Source organism: Chiloscyllium plagiosum, unplaced genomic scaffold, assembly GCF_037043375.1.
Source record: "Chiloscyllium plagiosum isolate Xiang-an unplaced genomic scaffold, Cpla_swu_hap1 HiC_scaffold_7, whole genome shotgun sequence".
Classification (NCBI taxonomy): Eukaryota; Metazoa; Chordata; class Chondrichthyes; order Orectolobiformes; family Hemiscylliidae; genus Chiloscyllium; species Chiloscyllium plagiosum.
In genome coordinates this window covers 65739290-65762430 of record NW_028270145.1, presented here as the reverse complement: position 1 = coordinate 65762430, position 23141 = coordinate 65739290, and the positions used below count along the sequence as shown (strand labels likewise).

At 40.1% G+C, this 23141-nt stretch overlaps 1 protein-coding gene across 5 annotated transcripts in view; it reads left to right on the top strand.

Moving 5' to 3' along the window:
• Window positions 1-4481: 4481 nt before the first annotated feature.
• LOC122551628 (RNA-binding motif, single-stranded-interacting protein 1-like) overlaps window positions 4482-23141 on the top strand; it is a 210437-nt gene continuing 191777 nt past the window's right edge. For 2 of the 5 annotated variants that reach the window (XM_043693851.2, XM_043693850.2), the window contains exon 1: window positions 4482-4705. In XM_043693851.2, the coding sequence (XP_043549786.1) occupies window positions 4640-4705 (66 nt within the window). In that variant the 5' untranslated portion in view covers window positions 4482-4639. Of the gene's footprint in view, window positions 4706-22286; window positions 22607-23141 lie in introns of those variants that run through there. The other 3 variants (XM_043693854.2, XM_043693853.2, XM_043693852.2) reach the window with 3 other exon arrangements.

Below are 23141 nucleotides of genomic sequence, written 5' to 3'. Positions count from 1 at the left end.
ACCCCACCACCAGAGATGTATTTCCCTCCCCAATCCTATCTGGGTTCCGCAGAGACCATTTCCTCCGTGACTCCTTTGTTAGGTCCACGCTCCCCATCAACCCACCGTCCACTCCCAGCATCTTCCTTTGCCACCACAAGAAGTGTAAAATCTGAGCCCACACCACCCCCTCACCTCTGTCCAAGGCCCCAAAGGATCCTTCCACATCTGACAGAGATTTTCCTGGACCTCCACACATGTCATCTACTGTGTCCATTGCTCTCAGTGTGGTCTCCTCTACTTTGGGGAGACGGGACGCCAACATGTGGAACATTACAGAGAACATCTCTGGGACACACGCACTAGACAGCCCCACTGCCCTGTAGCCAAACATGTCAACTCCCCCTCCCACTCTGCAAGGACATGCAAGTTCTGAGCTTCCTCCACTGCCAAATACTAGCCACCCAAAACCTGGAGGAAGAAGGCCTAATCTTCTACCTTGAGGCCTTCCAAACACACTGGATCAATGTTGATTTCACCAGTTTCATCTCCCCTCCACCCACCTTATCCCAGATCCAATCCTCCAACTCAGCACCACCCTCTTGAAACTGTCCCACCTGCCATCTTCCTTACCATCTTTCCGTGCACAGTCCGCTCCAACCTAGCATCACCACCCCCACCTTCATTGACCTATCCCAACCCCAGCTACCTTTCCACCAGCCCCACCCCCCTCCCATTTATCTCTCAGTCCCCTTGGGATCCCCCCACATTCCTGATGAAGAGTCTGTCTTGAAACTTCAATTCTCCTGTTTCTCAGCTGCTGCCTAGCCAGCTGTGCTTTTCCAGCGCCACACCTTTTGACTTTCATCTTCAATGGCATATCCTCTAGTTAAGTGTGGCAAACAAGCATTGCTGAATAAGAATGCCTAGGGGCACTGCGATACAACTGAATCATGTGTTGGAGCATTCCAGGTGTCGGGCACTGAAGGCTGGTGAGACTATCAATTCACAGTGCTTTGAGACCATCATATCATAGTGTGACTGACTAACTTCATTAATCAGAATAGCTTCCATTCCATTCAGTCAATGTCCAACTCATTTGTAATCATTGCAACTACCTCTTAGATGTTTTTGACAGGCATCGTGGAAACTCGCATGATGCCTAAATCCAGGATAACTATCAAGCTCCTGCTTCATTCCAAGGGCCAGGTGCCTTACAAGGATGGCTGCTGGGAAACAAACAACTGTCCAACCATGGCCTACGACTCTGTCTGACAACTCCCTACTGAGGCCAAGCATAGATACACTGCGGCACATTCTTCTGTCAGAGCCATCAAGGGCTAAATGATGAGCCTCCTCAATGAGGCTTCCATACTTGGATAGCTCTGTGGTGTCCCTTGCAGTATGCTGCAGAGAGAGTGTGCCACATAATCCTTTCCTGCTATCTCCTGGACTCATGGAGTTGAGCAAAAACCAGAAGTGATGGACAATGAGTAGCTGTGAGAGCAGCAGCAGTCTTCCAAGCAAGAAACAGATCAGGAGGAGCTCCATTGTCAGGTACAGCAGCTTCAGGTGCAACAAGCCAGATAGATTTTAATCAACACCCACGTCTAATGGAATTGAGTTGGATGAAGTCATTGCCAAAAATGTGTTTATGTTAAGCAGGCAAGCAGCCCCTGTTTATTCCCAAATATAAAAGGCAGCTTTTTGGTTTGTTCAGTCTTCAGGTTTCTTTTTGTGAAACAAACTATTGTGAGGCTTCATAACATCTGATGCTTTAACATTGATACATGCCAAGATTTTATGCTATGATGTGTTGTAGGGAAAGAGTGCCACTTCCTCAGTTGGGGTTCTCAGATTGTGTGGAAGTGTAGCCTGTCTAGCTTTACTCATGTAGCTGCAGCTAAAATGACAATCATACAGGTAATGATGTAATGTGAAAATATATTTACAAATTGGAGATTCTATTTTTCTTTATTCATTCATTGGATGAAGGAGTCACTGGCTAGGCCAGAATCTATTGCACATCGCTGTGGTCTGGAGTCACATGTAGGCCAGACCAGATAAGGTGTAGCTTCTTTCCCTGACAGGTCTCAGACAACCAGTTTTTCCTGACAATTCGCTAGACTGGAGGATTTCAAGACTAGGGAGCATATTTTTAAGGTGAGAGGCGAAAGACTTTTTAAAAAATGAGGGGCAACATTTTTACACAGAGAGTGGTTTGTGTGTGGAATGAACTTCCACAGGAAGTGGTGGATGTCGGTGCAGTTACAACATTTAAGAGACATTTGGATCAGTACATGAATAAGAAATGCTTGGAGGGATATGTGCCAAGTGCAGGCAGGTGGGACCGAGTTTAGTTTGGGATAATGGTTGGACCAAAGGGTCTGTTTCCATTCCGAATGATTCTGTGACTATGACACTATTCAGACAATTTTATCCTCTTTAATTCCAAATGGTATGACTTCACAGTTACCTACATTAAAATAGATTTTCCATGGTCTCATTCAATCACATAATTGATTTGGGTGTAATTTTTTAAACTTAATGCTTCTACATATCCTGTTTACTGCACCAGAGCATTGAGTATAGGAGTTGGGATGTGATGCTGTGACTGTAGAGTACATTGGTTAGGTTACTTTTGGAATACTGCATGCAATTCTGGTCTCGCTGCTATAGGAAAGATGTTGTGAAACTTGAAAGGGTTCAGAAAAGACATAGAAGAATGTTGCCAGGTTTGGAGAATTTGAGCTATAGCAAGAGGCTGAAGAGGTTGGGGCTATTTTCTTTGGAGTGTCACAAGCTGAGGGTTGACCTTATAGAGGATTATAAAATCACGAGGGGAATGAATAGGGTGAATGGACAAGGTCTTGTCAAAGGGTGGGGGAGTCCAAAACTAGAGGGCACAGGTTTAAGTTAAGAAGGGAAAGATTTAAAAGGCACCTAAGGGGCAAACTTTACATGCAGGGGGTGGTGCATGTATGGAATGAGCTGCCAGAGGAAATGGTGGAGGCTGATACAATTGAATTTAAATGGCATCTGGATGGGTATGTGAATAAGAAGTGTTTAGAGGGATATGGGCCAAATCTGGCAAATGGGACTAGATTAATTTGGGATATCTGGTTGGCATGGACGAGTAGGACTCAATTACTCTATAAGCACTTATTTTTTTGTCAATGAATTTATATATGTTACTTTTAGCTAATCATTTAACTTCTTTACTTGATTGAGTGAATAATTAAAGTACCAACACAGATTCTTGAAGAACAACACTGGACACAACCTGCCAATTAGAGTATTTGCCCCTTAGCCTTTCTCTATATCTTGCACTCAGGTGATTTTCAAACTAGGTGAATAATTTGCTTTCATGTTCGACTTTAGCTAACAATCTCTAATAACGGATTTTATCAAATGCCTTCTGTTACCCATCTCAATGATATTCATAGACATTCCCCAGTTCATAACTTTTGTCACCTCTTCAAAATTATTCAGTCAGTTTCAACAGGAATGACCTACTCTTTACAAATTCATGTTGACTCTCAGTGTTTAACTAAAATAATTCCAGGTGTTGAATCACTCCACCATTAATTATGGACGTTAAGACTGAAATTAGGAAGTATTTTTTCATATATTTTTTCATATAACACGCACTGGCAAATCTGGAACTTTCTCATCTGAAAGTGGATATTGGTCAATGGAAATTTTCAACAGTGAGAATGATGGTTTAGTTAAGTCATGATGTCAAAAGATGAGGAACAAAATCCTGTAGATAGATTTGACATACATTTGAACAACCATCCAATTCAGTGGTGGAACAGACTACTGTGACTGACAGCCTGTTCTGGTTGTTCTATATCTCTGCTTGCTTAAGTCCAGGGAGTTGGTGCAGGCAGATTATCTCATTAACAATACAGAGTACTCAAAACTTCACCAGATACCTGATCTTGTCCTGATATAAGTACTGAAGCAGCACTTAAGGTTTCCTTCACATTTGCTAGTTTTTGTTTTGATTACTCATCTCAATAGTTCAGTTTGAGCTTCATTCCTTATTGATTAGTCACCAATCTGGCCAGTAAAAATGTTCTGCATCGGAACGACTCAAATTGTGTTATGAGAAAATCAAATGGTTTGCTTTAAATTTTAACCTCCAAAATGCTTTATATATATCTTTATATATCTTATATTAAGTTTGCATCTTTGCACATTTTAAATACTCAGGCACTTGATGTGCTCTGATTACACACAGTCATCCTTAGATTGTTGTGATATTTATCATCCTTATTTAGTTTCTTTTAAGAATATCAGTTTCAGAAAGTTGTTCTTATTGGCATCTTTCATAGCGTACACAAAGCATTCTGTTTTTATTCCTTTTTGCTTTACTTGGTGCACCCTGTAGAGACATGGGAGCCTGAGGCAAAATGCCATTCATTCATTAGTGTGATCTCAATTTGCCTCCTCCCTCTACCCTGTGGTTTTTCAGACTCCTCCCAAAACTAAGGCCTACTGACTGATCTGCCAGTGACTCTCTCTGTGCAGCAGTGAGTTATGTGGTGCTCCCCCACAAACAGGCTGATTTGCAGATTTGCTGTTTGAGGTTTGCTTCCTGTGCAACATAATCTTAATCGTGTAACTGGACAGTGTGGCACCAAGGACTGTAAAGATGCTGCTGTCCATGCCACAGATGGGGTTTGGCCCTCGCTCTCGCTCTGTACAGCAAGCTAAAAAGGTAAATACAAAGCTTTATGTGTCTGTTGTACTCTTCGGTGAATTCATGATTGTATGTTTTGATACTCGATCTATGATAGATGAAGGAGGTAGATCTGTAAGCTGGGGATTTTTTTTTATTCAAGGAAATGACCGAGAAGGAAGTTGCAGGAGCTCATGGCACTCTCATCAAAGGAAGTCTTGTCATGTTCCCAGCAGCATAATTCTTAGAACAGTAACCAGACCAACATATTTTCACGACTCTTCTCTTTCAAAATTTACATTTATTTTATATTTTAAGTGTGTAACACGTGAGATATTAGTTCTTATAAAATAAATAGAATTTAAAATGCAGTTAGAATACTGAATGATTTTTCCTTTGTGTTTAATGTATTTGATTCGTAGTTTTGAGAAGTCTTTTGTCGTATATGTGATAATCATAGAAGGTTGTTGTTTGCTTTTAAGTAGGAAGATGGCTTATTTTAATCCTTTCATATTATGCATCGATAAAAGTTGTACGTAATTTCCAAAATAATGAAGGACTGCCTTTGCCTGACTAAGGCAGTGGCGGCATTGTTCTTATATTCAAAAGAACCTTCTCAAATTTGCTATGTGGTACATTTAACTGTCCTAATTTGGTTTCAGGCACTGACAAAAGTAGGACAAAAAAGTATTCAGCCACTTGAGAGTAGTACTATTCAGTCCGTTAAAAATGTTGAAAGCATTTAATTTTCAGAGTGCTAAAGCACACAGTTTTTTTCTGCAATATGTAGTGAACCTTTTTCTAGATTTCACTTTCAATGGACTGCATATTTACATATTCAAACTGTTTTCCTTCTTTTATATTTCTATTATAACCAGATATCTTATTTGTGTACAGTACTTTAAACATTATTCTTAGGCAATAAATACAAATTTCCAATGGCTATAAATGTTTTTTTAACTTGTTTTAATTGATCCACATCCATAATATCTGAATGTAAAGTGCATATACCTGTTGCAGTGTTTGGGACAGAGTCAGTTCAGATTAATTTATTTTTAAAAATCTCTTTACAAATCAATTATGACATATATCTGCAAGTTAGATATGTATCTGGAATTACTTAACAGTCCTTATGTTACAAATAGTATGCAGAGATTATAAATGGCAAAAAAAAGCGATCTGTTTCGAGCCATTCTAATTCCTTTCAACAGAAGACTGTTCTCACAGTAGGGAATACAATCATAGGTCAAACTGAGGTGACTTGGATATTCTGCAATATCCAGATGTGCATTCATTTTGAACTGGATTCAAATGCATCTGTTTCAAAAGAAACTATGTGATATTTACGCTTAGTTTTTATGCCAAATGCTGGTCACTGGACTTTTTTTTAACAGTAATGGTTAACATCAGTGGTTGATTTACTTTGTGTTTCTTACCTCAATCTACTAGCTGGTATTATCAGGCTCATGAATGTAATTTGTTGCAGTCTTTCATTATTCAGGAAGCCATTCCCCTGGACTAGCTGTGGAGTAGGCCAGTGGATCTAATTCACTGGAGTCTCATTGCACAGGAAATGTCTCATGGATTAGCCTTGAGGTTTTATACTTGCATCCCGAGATTTAGACCCTTAAACAGGGTTTTATTAATGTTCTTTCCTGGAATTGCTGCTTTGTGTGTGAATTAACTTAACATTACTTGATAGGAAATAACAGACTTTACTGAGCTATTGCACTATTCACTATTTTATTAAAATATATAGCACATAGAACATTACAGCGCAGTACAGGCCCTTTGGCCCTCGATGTTGCGCCGACCTGTCATACCAATCTGAAGCCCATCTAACCTACACTATTCCATGTACGTCCATATGCTTGTCCAAATAGGTAAGAATTTAGCAGAGGCAGCAGAAATCCTGTTGGCAGTTCAGAAAGTGGGGGCCAGCCCTGCTTCAGCAGGCACTGGCAGACAGGTCTTCAGCTGTTTTAGGGGATGCTTGTGCAGCCATCCTGCTAAAGACAATGGTGCATTCCAATCGTTGTTAGTGCAATCAGAGGTTCAAGCAATACCACTGCTAATGATGGATAAGATGATTGGTGCATGGGTGCATCCCCTGCAGAGATGGGTGAGTGGAGCTGTGGGTAGTTAGGACTCACAATCAGGTCCTGGCCATTGTGAGGGTGGGTAAGGGAATTGGTGTGGCAGGAGACTGGAAAGATGGTGCTATTTTTGCGAGAGCAGGCAGTATCACATGGGTGCCACTTTGGAGCATGAAGTGCCCAAAATCGAGGTTGTTTTCCACACAGTCTATTGAGAAGCCACCAGGCCTCACTGGACAGTCTCACCACCCCCTATCTCAGAGTTACTGACAAAATGTTGGTGGCAGTAGGAAGTAGCCATTAATTATCCATTTTAATTAAAGTGGGCAGCTCCCTTGCTGGTGCTTCCAATCACTGACAAGATGGCATTGTGGCAAAAAGACCAAAGGCATGCCATCCAGTGCTTTCCTATGTCATTTTATCAATCATCCCACCTCCTAATCCTTCCCTAACAGGATGATAAAATTCAGCCTGTACAAACAAGAAATGCCCAATGTCAATATGTAGCCCATGAGCTCAGCTAGATTGTCAGTGAGGACATGGAGTGTTAAAAGTCAAAAAATATTTGGACAAATACGATTTAATTAAGCTTTTCTGCCATGTACAGAATTTAAACACAACCAGTTACAAATTAAGAAGCTCAAAGAAAATAGGATACACAGGAAGAATTTTTTTGATGAAATGGCTGTATGTATAGAATAAATTATGCGCATGACTCGTCGATCCTTACTGAGTTTAAGAAAGAAAAGTTTAAACATACTTTTGACAGCACAAGAGGTGCAGAGTCATACCAAGGAAATAGCATGGATGGGTCAACTCAATTGATGGATGATGTTCTGATTGAACCTATTATTGAGGAACAGGCATTTAACCAGCCTTTTGCCTGTTTCACATCAGTAAAGCAGATAAATGGTCATTGAAATTGTGATGAGGGACCTTTTACACCTATATGCCTGCCTTAATCAATTTTTATGCATGTCTTTAAATTGGCACCCTGTACAAAGAGCTGAAACAGGGTGGGATGGTATTTAAGTATGCCTTCACCTATTGTCGGACCCCATCTTGCAAGATTCAAGAAGGCATAGATCAGTACAGCACAGAACAGGCCCTTCAGCCCACGATGTTGTGCCAAGCATTTATCTTAATCTAAGATCAACCTAACCTACATACACCTCAATTTGCTGCCATCTATGTGCTTGTCCAGCAGTCACTTAAATGTCCCAAATGTCTCTGACTCTAGCACCACCGCTGGCAGTGCATTCCATGCACCCACTACTCTCTGTGTAAAGAACCTACCTCTGACATCTCCCCTATACCTTCCTCCAATCACCTTAAAATTATGACCCTTCATGACAGCCATTTCTGCCCTGGGGAAAAGTCTCTGGCTATCTACTCTATCTGTCTCCCATTACTTTGTACACCTCCATCAAGACACCTCTCTTCCTTCTTCTCTCTAGTGTGAAAAGCCCTAGCTCACTCAACCTCTCTTCATAAGACAAGCCCTCCAATCCAGGCAGCATCCTGGTAAATCTTCTCTGCACCCTCTTTCTAAAGCATCTATATCCTTCCTATAATGAGACAACCAGAACTGGACACAATATTCCAAGTGTGGTCTAATCAGGGTTTTAAACAGCTGCAGCAAAACTTTGCGGCTCTTAAACTTAGTCTCCCTTTTAATGAAAGCCAAAACACCATACGCCTTCTTAACAACCCTATCAACTTAGGTGGCAACTATGAGGGATCTATGTATATAGACCCCAAGATCCTGCTGTTTCTCCACACTGCCAAGAATCCTGTCTTTAACCCTGTATTCAGCATCCAAATTCAACTTTCCAAAATGAATCATTTTGCATTTATCAAGGTGGAACTCCATCTGCCCCTTCTCAGCCAAACTCTGGATCCTGTCAATGCCTTGTTGTAGCCTGCAACAGCCCTCAACACGATCTACAACACCATCAACCTTCATGTCATTGGCAAATTTACTAACTCACCCTTCCACTTCTTCATCCAAGCCACTTATAAAAACTACAAAAAGCAGACACCCAAGAATAGATCCCTGTGGGACACCACTGGTCACTGACCTCCAGGCGGAATCCTTTCCATCTACTACCACTCGCTATCTTCTTTCAGCCAGCCAATTCTGTATCCAAACAGCCAAATTTCCCTGTATCCCAGACCTCCCAACTCTCTGAATGAGCCTACCATGGGGAACCTTATCAAATGTCTTACTGAAATCCATATACACCACATCCACTGCTGGGCCTTCTTCAACTTGTCTTGTCACATTCTCAAAGAACTCAATAAGGCTTGTGAGGCATGACTTGCCCCTCACAAAGCCATGTTGACCACCTTTAATCAAACTATAGGTGAAGCAGTTGTGATTTGTGCTGGTCCTGCTCCATCTAGCTGTTGAGAAGCTCTGTAATGAATTGTTGGAGAAGGTTAATTTGTCTTTCGTGTGGAACATTGGTGCTCCTCTGGGCTACAAAAAATCTTCTGGCAAATTGTTGTTTCTGTTCCTCTTATATGTCCATACCTAGCTGGCCAATATTTCCTTATGACTGGATCAATGAGCTGAAATGAGATGCATGCTTGTTGCCTACACTTGCTGAGAAAAATTGAAAAGGGCTAGAATCTTGATTTGCCCTTCAAACACCAAATTGGACCGGTACTGTGAGCACAACTCCTATATTGTGCACATTCAGCATCCACAAGGAAAATCTCCTTGCAATGTTACCATACATTTTTAGGCAGAATTGGCATTCCAAAGATTTAATTGTATAATTTAGGTTGATGCTCAGTATAGCACTGAAGATGTACTTCATTGGCCGGAGTCCAGTTTTTTGAATGAGATGTTAAAATGAGGTTGTCTCAAATGGGTATAAAGGTTTTGTGGCACTTTTGTTTTCTCTATGTGTCAACCCTAGTACAGCTGATTGTATTCACACCTCTGATTCACTGGACTCAAATTCCACTCTAGGGCATGAGCACAAAAATCAAGGCTGACACTCCAGTGGAATACCGATGGAGTGCTACATAATCCAAGGTGCTTTCTTTCAAATGAGAAAACATCTGGTTGCTGGGGTGGATGTAAAAGATTCTCATGGCATTGTTTCAAAGAAGAGCAGAGGATTTATTCCTGGTGTACCGGCCAATATTTATCCCTCACAAATGTAGGCTATCTGGTTAATGTCGCATTGCAGAGTTTGCTATGACAAGTTGGCTGCCATGTTTCCTACATTGCTACAGCAATTAGACTTTGAAGGAGTTTCCTTGGTTGTAAAATGGTTTGAAACGTGCACTTGCCATGAGAATTTTTGTTGTTGTTGCTCGAATCTGCAACTTCCAACACTACTTTAAACTTTCACTTTTGTGGAGGTAATATACATTTTTGACCATAAGACCATAAGACAGGAGCAGAAATTAGGCCATTCGACCCATCGAGTCTGCTCTGCCATTCAATCTCAGCTGATAAGTATTTCCAACCTATTTTCCTGCTCTCTCCTTGTAACCCTTGATCCCCTTGGCAATCAGTGATTAAATACGCTCAATGACATGGCCTGGACATCCTTCTGTGGCAATAAATTCCACAGATTCACCAGTCTCTGGCGAAAGAAGTTTCTCCATATCTCCATTCTAAAGGGTGTTCCTTTTATTATAAGGCTGTGCCCTTGGTTCCTCATCCCTCCTGCCAATGAAAACATCTTCCCATCATCTACTTTGTCCAGGCCATTCAGTATTCTGTAAGTTTAAATCAGATACCCCCTCATCCTTCTAAACTCCATTGAGTGTGGTCCCAGAGTCCTCAAACATTCCACATATGTTAAACCTTTCATTCCTGGGATAATTCTTGTGAAGCTCCTCTGGATCCACTCCAGGGCCAATACATCTTTCTTGAGATATCGGGCCCAAACTTGCTCTGACTGGAGCCTTAGAAAGCCCCAGAATTACATCTGTGCTTTTATACTCCACTCCTCTCGAGATGAATGACAACATTGTGTTTGTCTGCCTAACTATCAATTCAACCTGCAAGTTTACATTAAGAGAAACCTGGACTAGGACTCCCAGGTCCCTTTGCATTTCAGCTTTCTGTATTTTCTCCCCTTTTAGAAAGTAGTCCATGCCTCTATTCTTTCTACCAAAGTGCATGATCTCACACTTTCAATGTTGTATTTCATCTACCCACTGTCCTGACCTATCTACAACTTTCTGCACCCTCCCTGCCTCCTCAATACTACATGCCCCTCCACCTATCTTTGTATCTTCTGCAGTCTTTTTGTTAAGCAACACTCCCCAGGACCTTACCATCAAGTGCATAAGCCCTGCCCTGATTTGCCTTCCCAAAGTGATTCTTTGCATTCAGTGTGCCAATAAAATACCTTGAAACACAAAAATGCATTCCAATTCCTGCATCAGGCGACTCTCTGTGTGGAGTTTGCACATTCTCCCTGTGTCTGTGGGGGTTTCCTCTGGATGCTCTGGTTTCCTCCCATAATCAAAAATGTGCAGGCTAGGTGAATTGACCATGCTAAATTGCCTGTAGTGTTAGGCGTAGGGGAATGGGTCTGGGTGGGTTGCGCTTTGGCAGATCGGTGTGGACTTGTTGGGGCGAAGGGCCTGTTTCCACACTATAAGTAATCTAATCTAATCTACTCTATAGTAATGCTTCTGTATTTCATAGGAACCTTATTTATTAAATTTGTCTCCACTGATACATCCTACTGTTCAAAATCCTGGTCAATAGCTATGTGTGTGTGTGCCCTCTTTGACTTCTTTACAGTAAATGTTGGGACAATTTATATTTGCTACATTTTAGAATCAAAACATCAAAGTAGACATTGGGAAGATCTTTTTTTTATTATTATTCATTCTGAGCATAATAATAAGACCAACATTCATTGCCTATTTGTAAATTCAACTTGAGCAGTTGAGCCACATTATTGAACCATGACAATCCATGTGGTGTCAGTGAACCCACAGTGCTACTCGAGAAGGATTTCCACTGTTTTGATCCAGTGACAATGAAGAAGGAGAGATTATTTCCAAGTCAGGATGATGGGTGCCAAGGATGGGAGCTTGCAAGTGATAATGTCCATTTGTACTCATGCCCTTGTTCTTCTAACTCAACATCTTCTCAAAGGCAGCTCAGGATACACGATAAATGCTGCCCTTGCCAGTGCACCCATGCAGAGTGAACAACTTTTAAACAAGAACAAAATGAAAAAACCTTGTAGTTACGTTTTCTGTAATTATTGGAAACACATGTTCTTCCTTTAATGATTGATCAACCCTTTGTTTACAACTAAGAATAGATACATTATTTTCACAAAATACCATGATACCAAAATAAGGTAGAAAATGCTGACAGATTAAATAATATATATCAAGATCAGACAATCTATGCAAATATTCAAAATCATCAAAATAAACTAATACAGTAATACTAGGAATCTGGGCTAGAATTAGTTTGTTCTTCAAAAAACACTTTTAAAAAAATTAGCCAAATAATGAAAGTCAGTGGATTACCAATTGCTGAGAAATCACTTCATTACAAGGATGCATTAATGTGATTCTACTGTATTAATTTATTAAAAATCTAGCAAGTTGCGAAGTGAAAGAGATATGCCATGAATTTGAATTATCTGAAAATTATCGGTTCAGTTGCACATTATGAATTATTCCTACCACAATCACCTTGTAACTACTGTCATAGACTGAAATGATGTGATTTGTGATGTTAATGTGACACAGCCTCGAAAGCCTATAAAGGCACCAACAAAGTTATAGAGACTTACCCCATCAGGAGATAAGCTGTTCCTAAAGGTTTTGAATTCCCAAGTGATATTATTGTTGTAATGCATGCAAGATTTGGAAAGGAACATGCTTGAGGTTGTGATTAATGGGAATACAATGAGAATTAAGAATAGGGTTTAGGTTGGAAGAGGGAGAGTTTCCTATATGGCCGAAACCTATTTTCTTATGGAATCCATGGTTAATCTATTATGGATTGCTTCCTTAGGATCAGTTAGGGATGAGAAATTAAATCCAATTGTTCTTAGCTCCTGTCTTTGTCTCACAAGCACAAACATATTCATGAAAAGGTGAAGTTTGAGTAGTACAGACATGCTGTATGCAATGTATAAATAGCTGACTTATTTGTTGAAATTTCACTGCTGGTTAGGACAGCATTTATTAAGCATCCCTGATTGTCCTTGAGAAACTGGTGGTAAACTACCAACTGTAGAAGTAGATACTCCCACTGTGCTGTTGCGAAGGGAATTGATCCAACAACAGAGAAGGAATGGTGATGTAGTTACAAGACAGGATGGTGTGTGAGTTGAAGAAGAATTTGTGATGTGTTTCCATGCATTTGCTGCTTTGGTCCTTCTAAGTAGTAGGGATCATGGATTTGGAGGTGCTGTCAAAAAAGCTTTTGTGTTGAAGGAGTATTTTTATCTTGGGAGATGGCTGCATATTCAAAGTGATGAATGGGCTAACAGTTAATTGTGTTGCTTTGTCCTGAGTAAATCAAGCTTCTTGAGTGTTATCGAGCTGCATTCATCCAGGCAAATAGAGAGTATTTTACCATGGGTCTAACATATGCCATGAGGTGATAGACAGGTTTTTGTGAGTCTGGAGTTGAGTTACTTGTGGCAAAATTACTAACCTCTGGTGTGTTTTTGTAGCCATGGTGTTTATATGGCTGATCCAATAATATTTCTGGTCAACGGTAGCCCCAACAATGTTAATAGTGTGTGATTATCAATGTTAATGCCATTGAATCTGATGGGGAAATGATGGATTCTGACTTCTTACACTTGTCTGGCAGTTGATTGTTGCAAATGTAACTTGCCACATTAATTCAAGCCTGAATATCATCATGGTATTGCTACACCTCTTGAGCTCAGCTCTTTTGTCTGTGTTTGGACTAAGCCTATAATGAATTTTGGAGCTAAAAGACCCTGGTTGTACCCAAGTAGAGTGAAAGTGAACAGGTGATTGCTGTGCAAGTGTTGCTTGAAAGCACTGCTAATGAGACCATTGATCAGTCTGTTGATGAATGAGAGTAGTGTCATGATACAGTAATTGGTTAGATTCGATTTTCCTGCTCTTTGTGCACAAAACATACTTGGTAAGATTTTACTTTGTTGGTCAGGTGCCAATAATGTACATATATTGAAAAGCTTGGCCAGTACTGTGGCTAGTTCTGGAGTACAAGTCTAGAATACTGTTTCTGGAATATTAAGAGGGCCCATTGCCTTTGCACTATCTGGTGCATTAGGTCATTTCTTGTTGATATGTGAAGTGAATCGAATTTGCTGAAGCTTGGTATCTGTGATGATGCGGGAGTCAAGAGGAGGCTGAGTTGGATCATTGACTTGGCATCTCTGGCTCAAGAATGCTCCAAGTGCTTCAGCCTTTTCGGCTGCACTGATGTGCTGGGCATCCCCATGTGTGAAGATAATGATATTTGTGGAACCTTCTCCTCCAGACAGTTGTTAAGCTGTTTACCACCATTCATGATAGCACCAAGGAGGAATGCAGAACTTTGTTCTTATCGGTTGTTTGTGTGACCTCTTAAGTTTGTCTGTTAAGTGCTGTTTGCATTGTTTGGCTTGCATGTGGTTCCATCTGGTAACTTCTCCAGATTGACACCTCATATGTAGGTCTGTCTGATGTTGCTCCTGGCATGTCCTCCTGCACTCTTCATTAAACCAGGTCTGATCTCCTGGCTTAATGATAATGCTTGAGTGAGAGATGTGCCAGGCCATGAGGTATAGTTTGTAACTGAATACAATTCTGCTGCTCCTGGTGGCAAATAGCACTTTGTTTGGTGTTCTTAGATCTGTTCAAAATTTATCCCATTTAGCACAATGGTAGTGCCATACAACATAATGAAAGGTATCCTCAATAGAAAGGCAAAGCTTTGTCTCCACAAGGATTGTGTGGTTATAACTCATTCCAGTATTGACATGGACAATATCTACAACTGGAATATTGGTGAGAACAAGGTCAAGTGGGTTTTCCCCTCTTCCTTTCTTTATCACTTGACTTAGACCCAGTTTGATAGCTTTAAGATTCAGCTAGCTTGGTCAGTCATGATTGCTGGGCCCCTTGCTGAGATAGCTCCTTGAAAATGGAGTCACAGGTAGATAGGATAGTGAATAAGGCGTTTGGTATGCTTTCTTTTATTGGTCAGAGTATTGAGTACAGGAGTTGGGAGGTCATGTTGCGGCTGTACAGGACATTAGTTAGGCTACTGTTGGAATATTGCATGCAATTATGGTCTCCTTCCTATCGGAAAGATGTAAAACTTGAAAGGCTTCAGAAAAGATTTACAAGGATGTTACCAAGGTTGGAGGATTTGAGCTATAGGGAGAAGCTGAACAGGCTAGGGCTGTTTTCGCTAGAGAGTCGGAGGCTGAGGGTTGACCTTATAGAGGTCTACAAATTTATGAGGGGCATGGATAGGATAAATAGACAAAGTGGGGTGGAGGAGTCCAGAACTAGAGGACGTAGGTTAGGGTGAGAGGGGAAAAATATAAAAGGGACCTAAGGGGCAACTTTTCATGGAGAGGGTGGTACGTGTATGGAATGAGCTGCCAGAGGAAGTGGTGGAGGCTGGTACAATTGCAACATTTAAAAGGCATCTGGATAGGTATATGAATAGGAAAGGTTTGGAGGGATATGGGCCAGGTGCTAGCAGGTGGGACAAGATTGGGTTGGACAACTGGTTGGCATGGACGTGTTGGACCGGAGGGTCTGTTTCCATGCTGTACATCTCTATGACCTAGTGTCATGTGACTTCCAACATGGAGAAGTACTGACACATCAGCTGAGAGTAAGCTATAAATGGTAATCCACAAGGGTTTTCCTTTCTTATGTTTGACCTGATGGCATGAGGACTCCCAGGGGAAATCCTTTTTGTCTTTATGCCACTGTGTTGGTACTTCTCGTGGGTCTGTGCATTTGAATTGACATGACAAATCCAGGAATGGTAGTCACCTTGTCAAGGATATTGTAAGGTGTGGTTCTGTGAATACAAATATGTTAGGCTGTTGTTTGCCTAGACTGAGGAATTTCTGCCTCAATTTTAGCGCAGACATTAAAAATTAGTAAGGAGGACTTTACAATCCCAAAACTTGCTGAGCTATCTACATCTTCAAATTTGTACCTCAACTATATTTGTATTCTCAACTATAATTGAGAATTTGTATTCTCAACTATAATTGCTCCACCAGTAGTGGCAGCACTTTCTTCTGGTCACAAGGTCTCAAATTCCTTCCCTACAACTCTTTGCATCTCAACTTCACTTTCATCCTTCACGGCACACCTTAAAACCTATGTCTTTGACTAAGCTTTTGATGAGCTGTTTTAATATTTCCATAGATGGCTTGGTGCATTGTTTAGTTTGTAAGGCTCCTGTAGAGCACCATGGAATGTTTCTCTAATATGTTAGGAAACCCGACTGGAAAGGAGCATCATTTGAACACCAAAATGGAACAACTACTCAAGACAGACAGTTCTGCAGACTCATTGCTGGGTCTGTTTTTGTTTTTAATTTGTATGTCTGGAAGTGTTATCACACACAACTAAATGGCTTTCCACCAAATTATCATGACCATTTTTAAAATCTTGGTTAACACAGTTTAATTACTTTAAATGGGCATCACAGTGGCTGAGTGGTTAGCACTGCTGCCTCACAGCGCCAGAGTTTGATTCCACCCTTGGAGGACTGTCTGTTTGGAGTTTACACATTCTCTCCATGTCTTCATGGGTCCCCTTCAGGTGCTCTGGTTTCCTCCCACAGTCTAAAGATGTGTAGTTTAGATGGGTTAGCCATACTGAAATTGCCCCTAGTATCCAGGGATGTGGAGGCTGACAAATGTGGGATTTTATGGGATACAGTAGGGGGGTGATTGTGGGTGGGATACTCTATGGTAGTGCAGACTTGATGGGTTGAGTGGCCTCCTTCCTCACTGTAGGACTTCTGTGATTCTTCTTTGAAATATAAATCACTGGTAACTTGATTTAGGAGCTTACGGTGAAGGAACTTTTGGGTGGCACATTGGCTCAGTGGTTAGCACTGCTGCCTCACAGTGCCAGGGACCCGGCTTTGATTCGAGCCTTGGGCAACTGCCTGTGTGGAGTTTGCACATTCTCCCTGTGCCTGTGTGGGTTTCCTCTGGGTACTCCGGTTTCCTCCCACAGTCCAAAGATGTGCAGGTCAGGTGAATTGGCCATGCCGTAGTGTTAGGTGCATCAGTCAGAGGGAAATGGGTCTGGGTGGGTTACTCTTTGGAGGGTTTGTGTGGACTGGTTGGGCCGAAGGGTCTGCTTCCACACTGTAGGGAATCTAATCATATGCAGGTTAGGTGAATTGGCCATGCTAAATTGCCAATAGTGTTCAGGGATGTGTAGGTTAGGTGCATTTGTCAGGGGGAAATATAGGGTAGAGTGAATGGGTCTGGGTGGGTTACTCTTTGGAGCGGTGATGTGGACTTGTTGGGCCGAAGGGCCTGTTTCCACACTGTAGGGATTCTAAGATCCCTATGATCGTCCAAGGGAGGCGGTTACCATAATATGATAGAATCCACCCTGCAGTTTGAGAGGTTGAAGCTTGAATCTGATGTAACAATGATACAATTGAGGAAAGGTAAGTATAAAGACGTAGGGAGGAGCTGGTCAGAGTTGATTGGAAGGAGCCTCAAGCAGGGAAAACAGTGGAGCAGCATTGATAGGATTCTCTGGGGGTAATGGGGGAAACATAGCAAAACTTCATCCCAAGCAATGTATTAAGGGGAGGATGAGGCAACCAAAGTGAGTCAGGGACAGCATAAAAGCAAAAGGAAAACATACATTGTAGTGAAGATTGGTAGATAGTGAGAGGATTGGGAATCCTTTAAAAACCAGCAGAGGACAAATAAAAAAAAAGCAGTAAGGTGGGAAAGGATGAAATATGAGGGTAAGATAACTCATAATATAGAAAAAGATTGCAAACATATTTTTAGATGTATAAAAGGTAAGAGACAGGCAAGAGTGGATGTTCAACTGCTGGTAAATGAGGCTAGAGAAATAGTAATGAGGAACAAAGAAATGGCAGAGAAACAGAATGGATACTTTGCATCAGTCTTCATGGTGCAAGACACCAGTAGTAAACCAGAACTTCAAGAGAGTCAGGAAGCAGAGGTGTGTACAGTGGATGTTAATAAGTAGAAGGTGCTGCGGAAGCTGAAGGTTTGAAGGTGGATGAATCACCTGGACGAGATGGACTACACCCCAGGTTCTGAAGACTATAGCAGAGGAAATTGTGGAGGCAGTGGTATTGATATCAGGTTCACAGGGGTCAATGACAGTGCCAAACGACTAGAAAATGGCTAATGTAACACTTCTGTTTAAGAAGAGAGGGAGGCAGAGTATGGGAAATTATAGGCCATTTAGATTGACCTTGGTTATTGGTGAAGTGTTAGAGTCCATTATTGAGGAAAAGTTTGCAGAGTATTTGAAGTTGTGGTAAGTTAGAGCTGAGTCAGAATGGCTTCATCAAGGGTGGTCATGCCTGAATTCTTTGAAGAGATAATGAGCAAGTTTGACAAAGGAGAGCCTATGGACATAATCTATTTGGATTTCCAGAAGGCCTTTGACAATGTGCCAAACAGGATGCTAAATAAGATAACAGCCCATGGTGTTAGAAGCAAGGTTCTGGCATGGATAAAGGATTAGCTGACTTTCAGAAAGCAGAGTAGGAATAAAGGGGTCTTTTTCAGGATGACAGCCAGTTCCACAGGGGTCTGTGTTGGGAACACAAGTATTTTTGTTATACCTAAATGATCTAGACGAAGGAACTGAGAGCATTGTTGCTAGGTTTGCTGATGACACAAAGGTAGGTGGAGGGACAGGTAGTGTTAAGGAAGTGGGAAAGCTGCAGGAGGACTTGGACAGGCTAAGAGAATGGACAAGGAAGTGACAGATGGAATAGAGGCCGGAAAGCCCAAGTCTCCTTTTGTGTTTAATGGTCTAATGTACACACTTTCGAATTCTTTTGCCTCTTTGTTTTTTCCACATGTTAGTGCAATGTTAGAAATTGTGCTGTGGACATTTTGGCTAATATCCTACCAGAGCAATTATCATTTGCTAAAGTTCCAGATAAATATTAAGAAGAGACATTGTAAACACAAAATGAAAAGTTTTATTCCTAATAAAATAATATTCTTAGAATCATGGAATAGTACAATGCAGATGGAGGACATTGTAGCCAGTGAATTGACATGGTTCTTCCTCTTTCCTGCTTTTCCACTTATCAGTGCATATTTTTCTCCTTCTAATATTTGGTTTGAAGGCAATTATTGCATCTCTCTAAACCACCCCATAGGACAGTGCTTTCTAAATTCTAGTCACTCATTGCATAAAAACATTTTTCCACTGTGTTGCCTATGGTTCTTTTGCCAATTACCAAATATGTGAGCCCTCTGGTTTGATGCTGACTTTTCAGCCATTTAGTTCTTTCTTTGAGTGTCACATAAATGTGTGAATCAATGATTTTGAATTTTTAATTTCATTTAACTTTTGTCACATGCACCTAAGTCCAGTTAAACATTCTGTTTTGCATGCAGTACAGGCAGATCATACCATATAAAGTGCATAAGGACAATAGAATAGCGAGGAATATAATGTTACAGTTACAGAGAAGGTGCACAAAGAGCAAGGTCAACATTCAATTTGAAATTTGAGAGGTCCATTTAGAAGTCTGACAACAGCAGGAAAGAAGTTGTTCTTGAATCTGTTGGTACATGTGTTTAAGCTTTTGTATTCTCTGCTAGATGGAAGAGGTTGGGAGAGATTATATCCAGGGTGGGCAGGATCTTTGATTATGTTGGCTGACTTTCCAAGCTAGTGAGAAGTATAGATGGAGTCAATGCATCGAAGGTTGACTGGCATAATGGACTGGACTGTGTTCATAACTCTCTGTAGTTTCCCATGGTCCTGGGAAGAGCAGTTGCCATACTAAGCTGTGATGCATCTGGATGGAAAGGTTCCAATAGGTGGTTTATATAATTCAAGAATTGCCTTCAAACCCAAGTGTGATAAATATTGGAAGGAGAAAAATATGCATTGATGTGTGGAAAAGAAGGAAAGAGAAAGAGCCATGAAGACTCACTGGTGACAATGGCCTCTATCTGCACTGCAATATTCTAAGGGCATTATTTTATTAGTAATAAAACTTCTCTTTTCTTGTTTATGGCACCTTCTCTTCAATAAAGACTTAATAGTATTGTTCAAAATTATGAAGGGTTTTGATAAAATAAATGCCAAAACACTGCTGATTTAGGACAACTGACAAATCAACCAGTGGAAGATGAGAATTCTTAATGCACAAGATCTTTAACGTACTGTGTGAAAAGGCAGAAGCAGATTCATTAGTGACTTTCTAAAGAAAATTGCTTATACACTTGTACAGAATCATATTTTGACAGGATGAAGAATGAGTGGAGGGTTGGATTGTAGAATAACTCTTAAAAAGCTGCTACTAGAATGACACGCTGAAAGTTCTCCTATTCTGTACAATTTTTGCTCTTGTGATTCCAAACACAGAAATATTGTCAATATGTGAAGAATCAAATGGAATAATTTACCTGAAAATTTTACCTGATTGCTGTGTTTTCTCTGCTCTTCAGGTTTCAACTATTTATACTGAAGATGAAACTAAAATAGAAGCTAATTCTCTTTGAAACAGAAACACAGTTTTAATGAGTTATCAGCAAAGCACTACATTTATCTAGTAAAGCTGGGTCAAAATTGTTTTGTTCAGACAATTATGACAATCTTGGAGAATGCTGGAGAAATTCAGTAGGTCTGGCAGCATGGTCTCAGGAGAGAGAAACAGTTAATGTTTTGACTTCAGTATGACTTCTTCAGAACTGAAAGGGGCTGAAATTTAAAAAGATACTTTTCCAACCCTTTTCAGTTCTGAAGAAATCATATCAGATTCAAAATATTAATTCTGTTTGTCTCTCCAGAGATACTGACAAATCCTGCTACGTTTCTCCAGGATTCTCCACGCTTGTTTCAGTTTTCTAGCATTTATGCTTTTTTACTTTTAATTAATTATATTAATTTATTTCTTCTGAAATAAACTTTTGGATCAATTATCTCACATCAAAGGCAGGGCAAAGGCTAACATGAACAAAAATGAAGGAGAATGCAAAAAATAAATTTTGGACTTGCCCACAAAAAGAAAAGGTTGGTTGCTCAGCAGTTAGGATTGCATCATTTTGTACCAGACAGATTGAGCTGGCATCACAGTAAAGGAAATAAGATCCATAGTTTTGAAATCCAAGCTTGAATCATAATGTTGAAGTGCTACATAATTTGTAAAGTACTCTACATTCCTGATGGGAATTCTGATTCACTTCCTTTGCTATATGTGGCTATTGAATGTTTTACATTTCTCATATGAACTGATTTTTCTTTGAAAATCTTGCTTATACCTTCCAGACAGTTAGGTTATAATTTCAGAGTTAAATCTTTGCCATATTACATGTGAACTAAAACAAAAAATGTACTTGCTGCTGTTTTGTTTCTTTGCCTTGACTTGAGAATGGTTTTCACCAGGACTTAGATTTTTCTTTCATGGATTAATTCCAGAACAGATTTGCATGATATACATTGTGAAGGAGGTGCTACCTCTTGGGACTCTAATAGAGGTTGAAATGAATACTTTGAACTAGTTTAAATAGTTTATAATCTTTTACATTATCTAATAATGTGATAATTTGATTAGGATCAAAAGTATTTATTCTTTCTTAACCTTCACTGCTAATTATTTTCATTCAATCAAGCACCTTTAGTCGCTGCTTCTATCGTTTTGTTTCATTGTCAATTACTTGAGTACATGCAATAAATATATCGATCAGCTTAGAATTAAATAGCTGTTCAGCAAAAAAGGGGTCACTGCACCCAAAACGTTAACTCTGCTTTCTCTCCACAACTGCTTCCAGACCTGCTGAGTCTTTCCAGCCATTTCTGTTTTTGTTTTCAATTTCCAGCATCCGCAGTTCTTTGGGTCTTTTGTTGTAAAATACATTGCTAACAGGGCTTGCATTTTCTTTTAGATGTTTAATTTTTATATTTGTAATTTACAAAATTGATCCATTTACATTCTACTGTAATGCTGCTTTTAAAAATGTAGGCCATTCTGACTTGGCCTTTTCCAGCTCGGGAAGATCTGATGGTTAGCGTTTGGAATGCGAAGCATTTATGTTGGAGCCAACCATTTTATTTTAAGGAGTGGTAAAATATATTTAATAAGCTAAAAATTGTAAGTGCTAGTTTTAAAAACGTATGTGCTTAAAATTCAGTTTTTTTTAACAGTAGTTAGTTGAAGAAAAATTAATGAAATTCAAAAACTGTCTAAAGTTAAAGTGTTGGAGACTTGCGTAGTATTTTGACACCCCTATCTTAAAACTTTTTGTAGACGAGGCCACAGTAGGTGGGATCGTTGCTGCAGGGAACCATAAGCCAGATCAATGAAGTGAACTGAAAAAAAACCTGGCCGTGTATTTGATGTTGCAAATGAAACTAGGTTATATTGTCACAAAAATTGGCAGTGTGCTGATTTAGTAGGCATCAAGTAACTAAAGTAAGGTTCACGCTCGACAAAGGAATCCGAGAGCTTTACGTCCGTACTTTGACATTTTACTTCCAATGGTTTAACTTTCCGCGTTATAAACACTTTGCATAAAGGAATACTTCTGTTTGTTGCCTAACAGCTTTGGAGAATTACGTTACGTTTCTAAGAATGATTTTTCCAAACAATCCTGTGAGAAATCCATCTCACAAACAGGTGGGATTATAAATCTTTCTACTTCGAAAAACACAATTTATTAAGGTTGTGGATTTCCTTGGTTGGAATATTCTATTTAGTACATGTCTGCAAATAAACTTTGCGCATACCAGTGATATAGTATAAATGATCATTAGTTTTATTTAATGGGCTTGATCGTTTCCAGCTTACTATTCAGTATAAGCACAATTATATATTTCGCGTAATCGTTCGTGCCGTCATAATGCCAGGTGAGAAAAGCCAGAATTGTGATCTTATCATTTAAGTTATGACTACAGCGTTAATATCTTTTACCATAAGACGGTACACTTCTAACACCACGAGATGTAGATTGCTGTGAAATACCCCCTTTCTATTAACCCTTTGATCACGAGAACAAAATTTCCATTACAGCAAATGGCACTTGGTGAAGGACATTTCCCATTATGGGGTAAAAAAAGTTGATTTTCATCACAAGTGTACATTATATTTGTTCACAATGACTCTGTGCTGCAGAAATTATCAGAGAAAAGGAAATCTGAAATAGTACAATCCG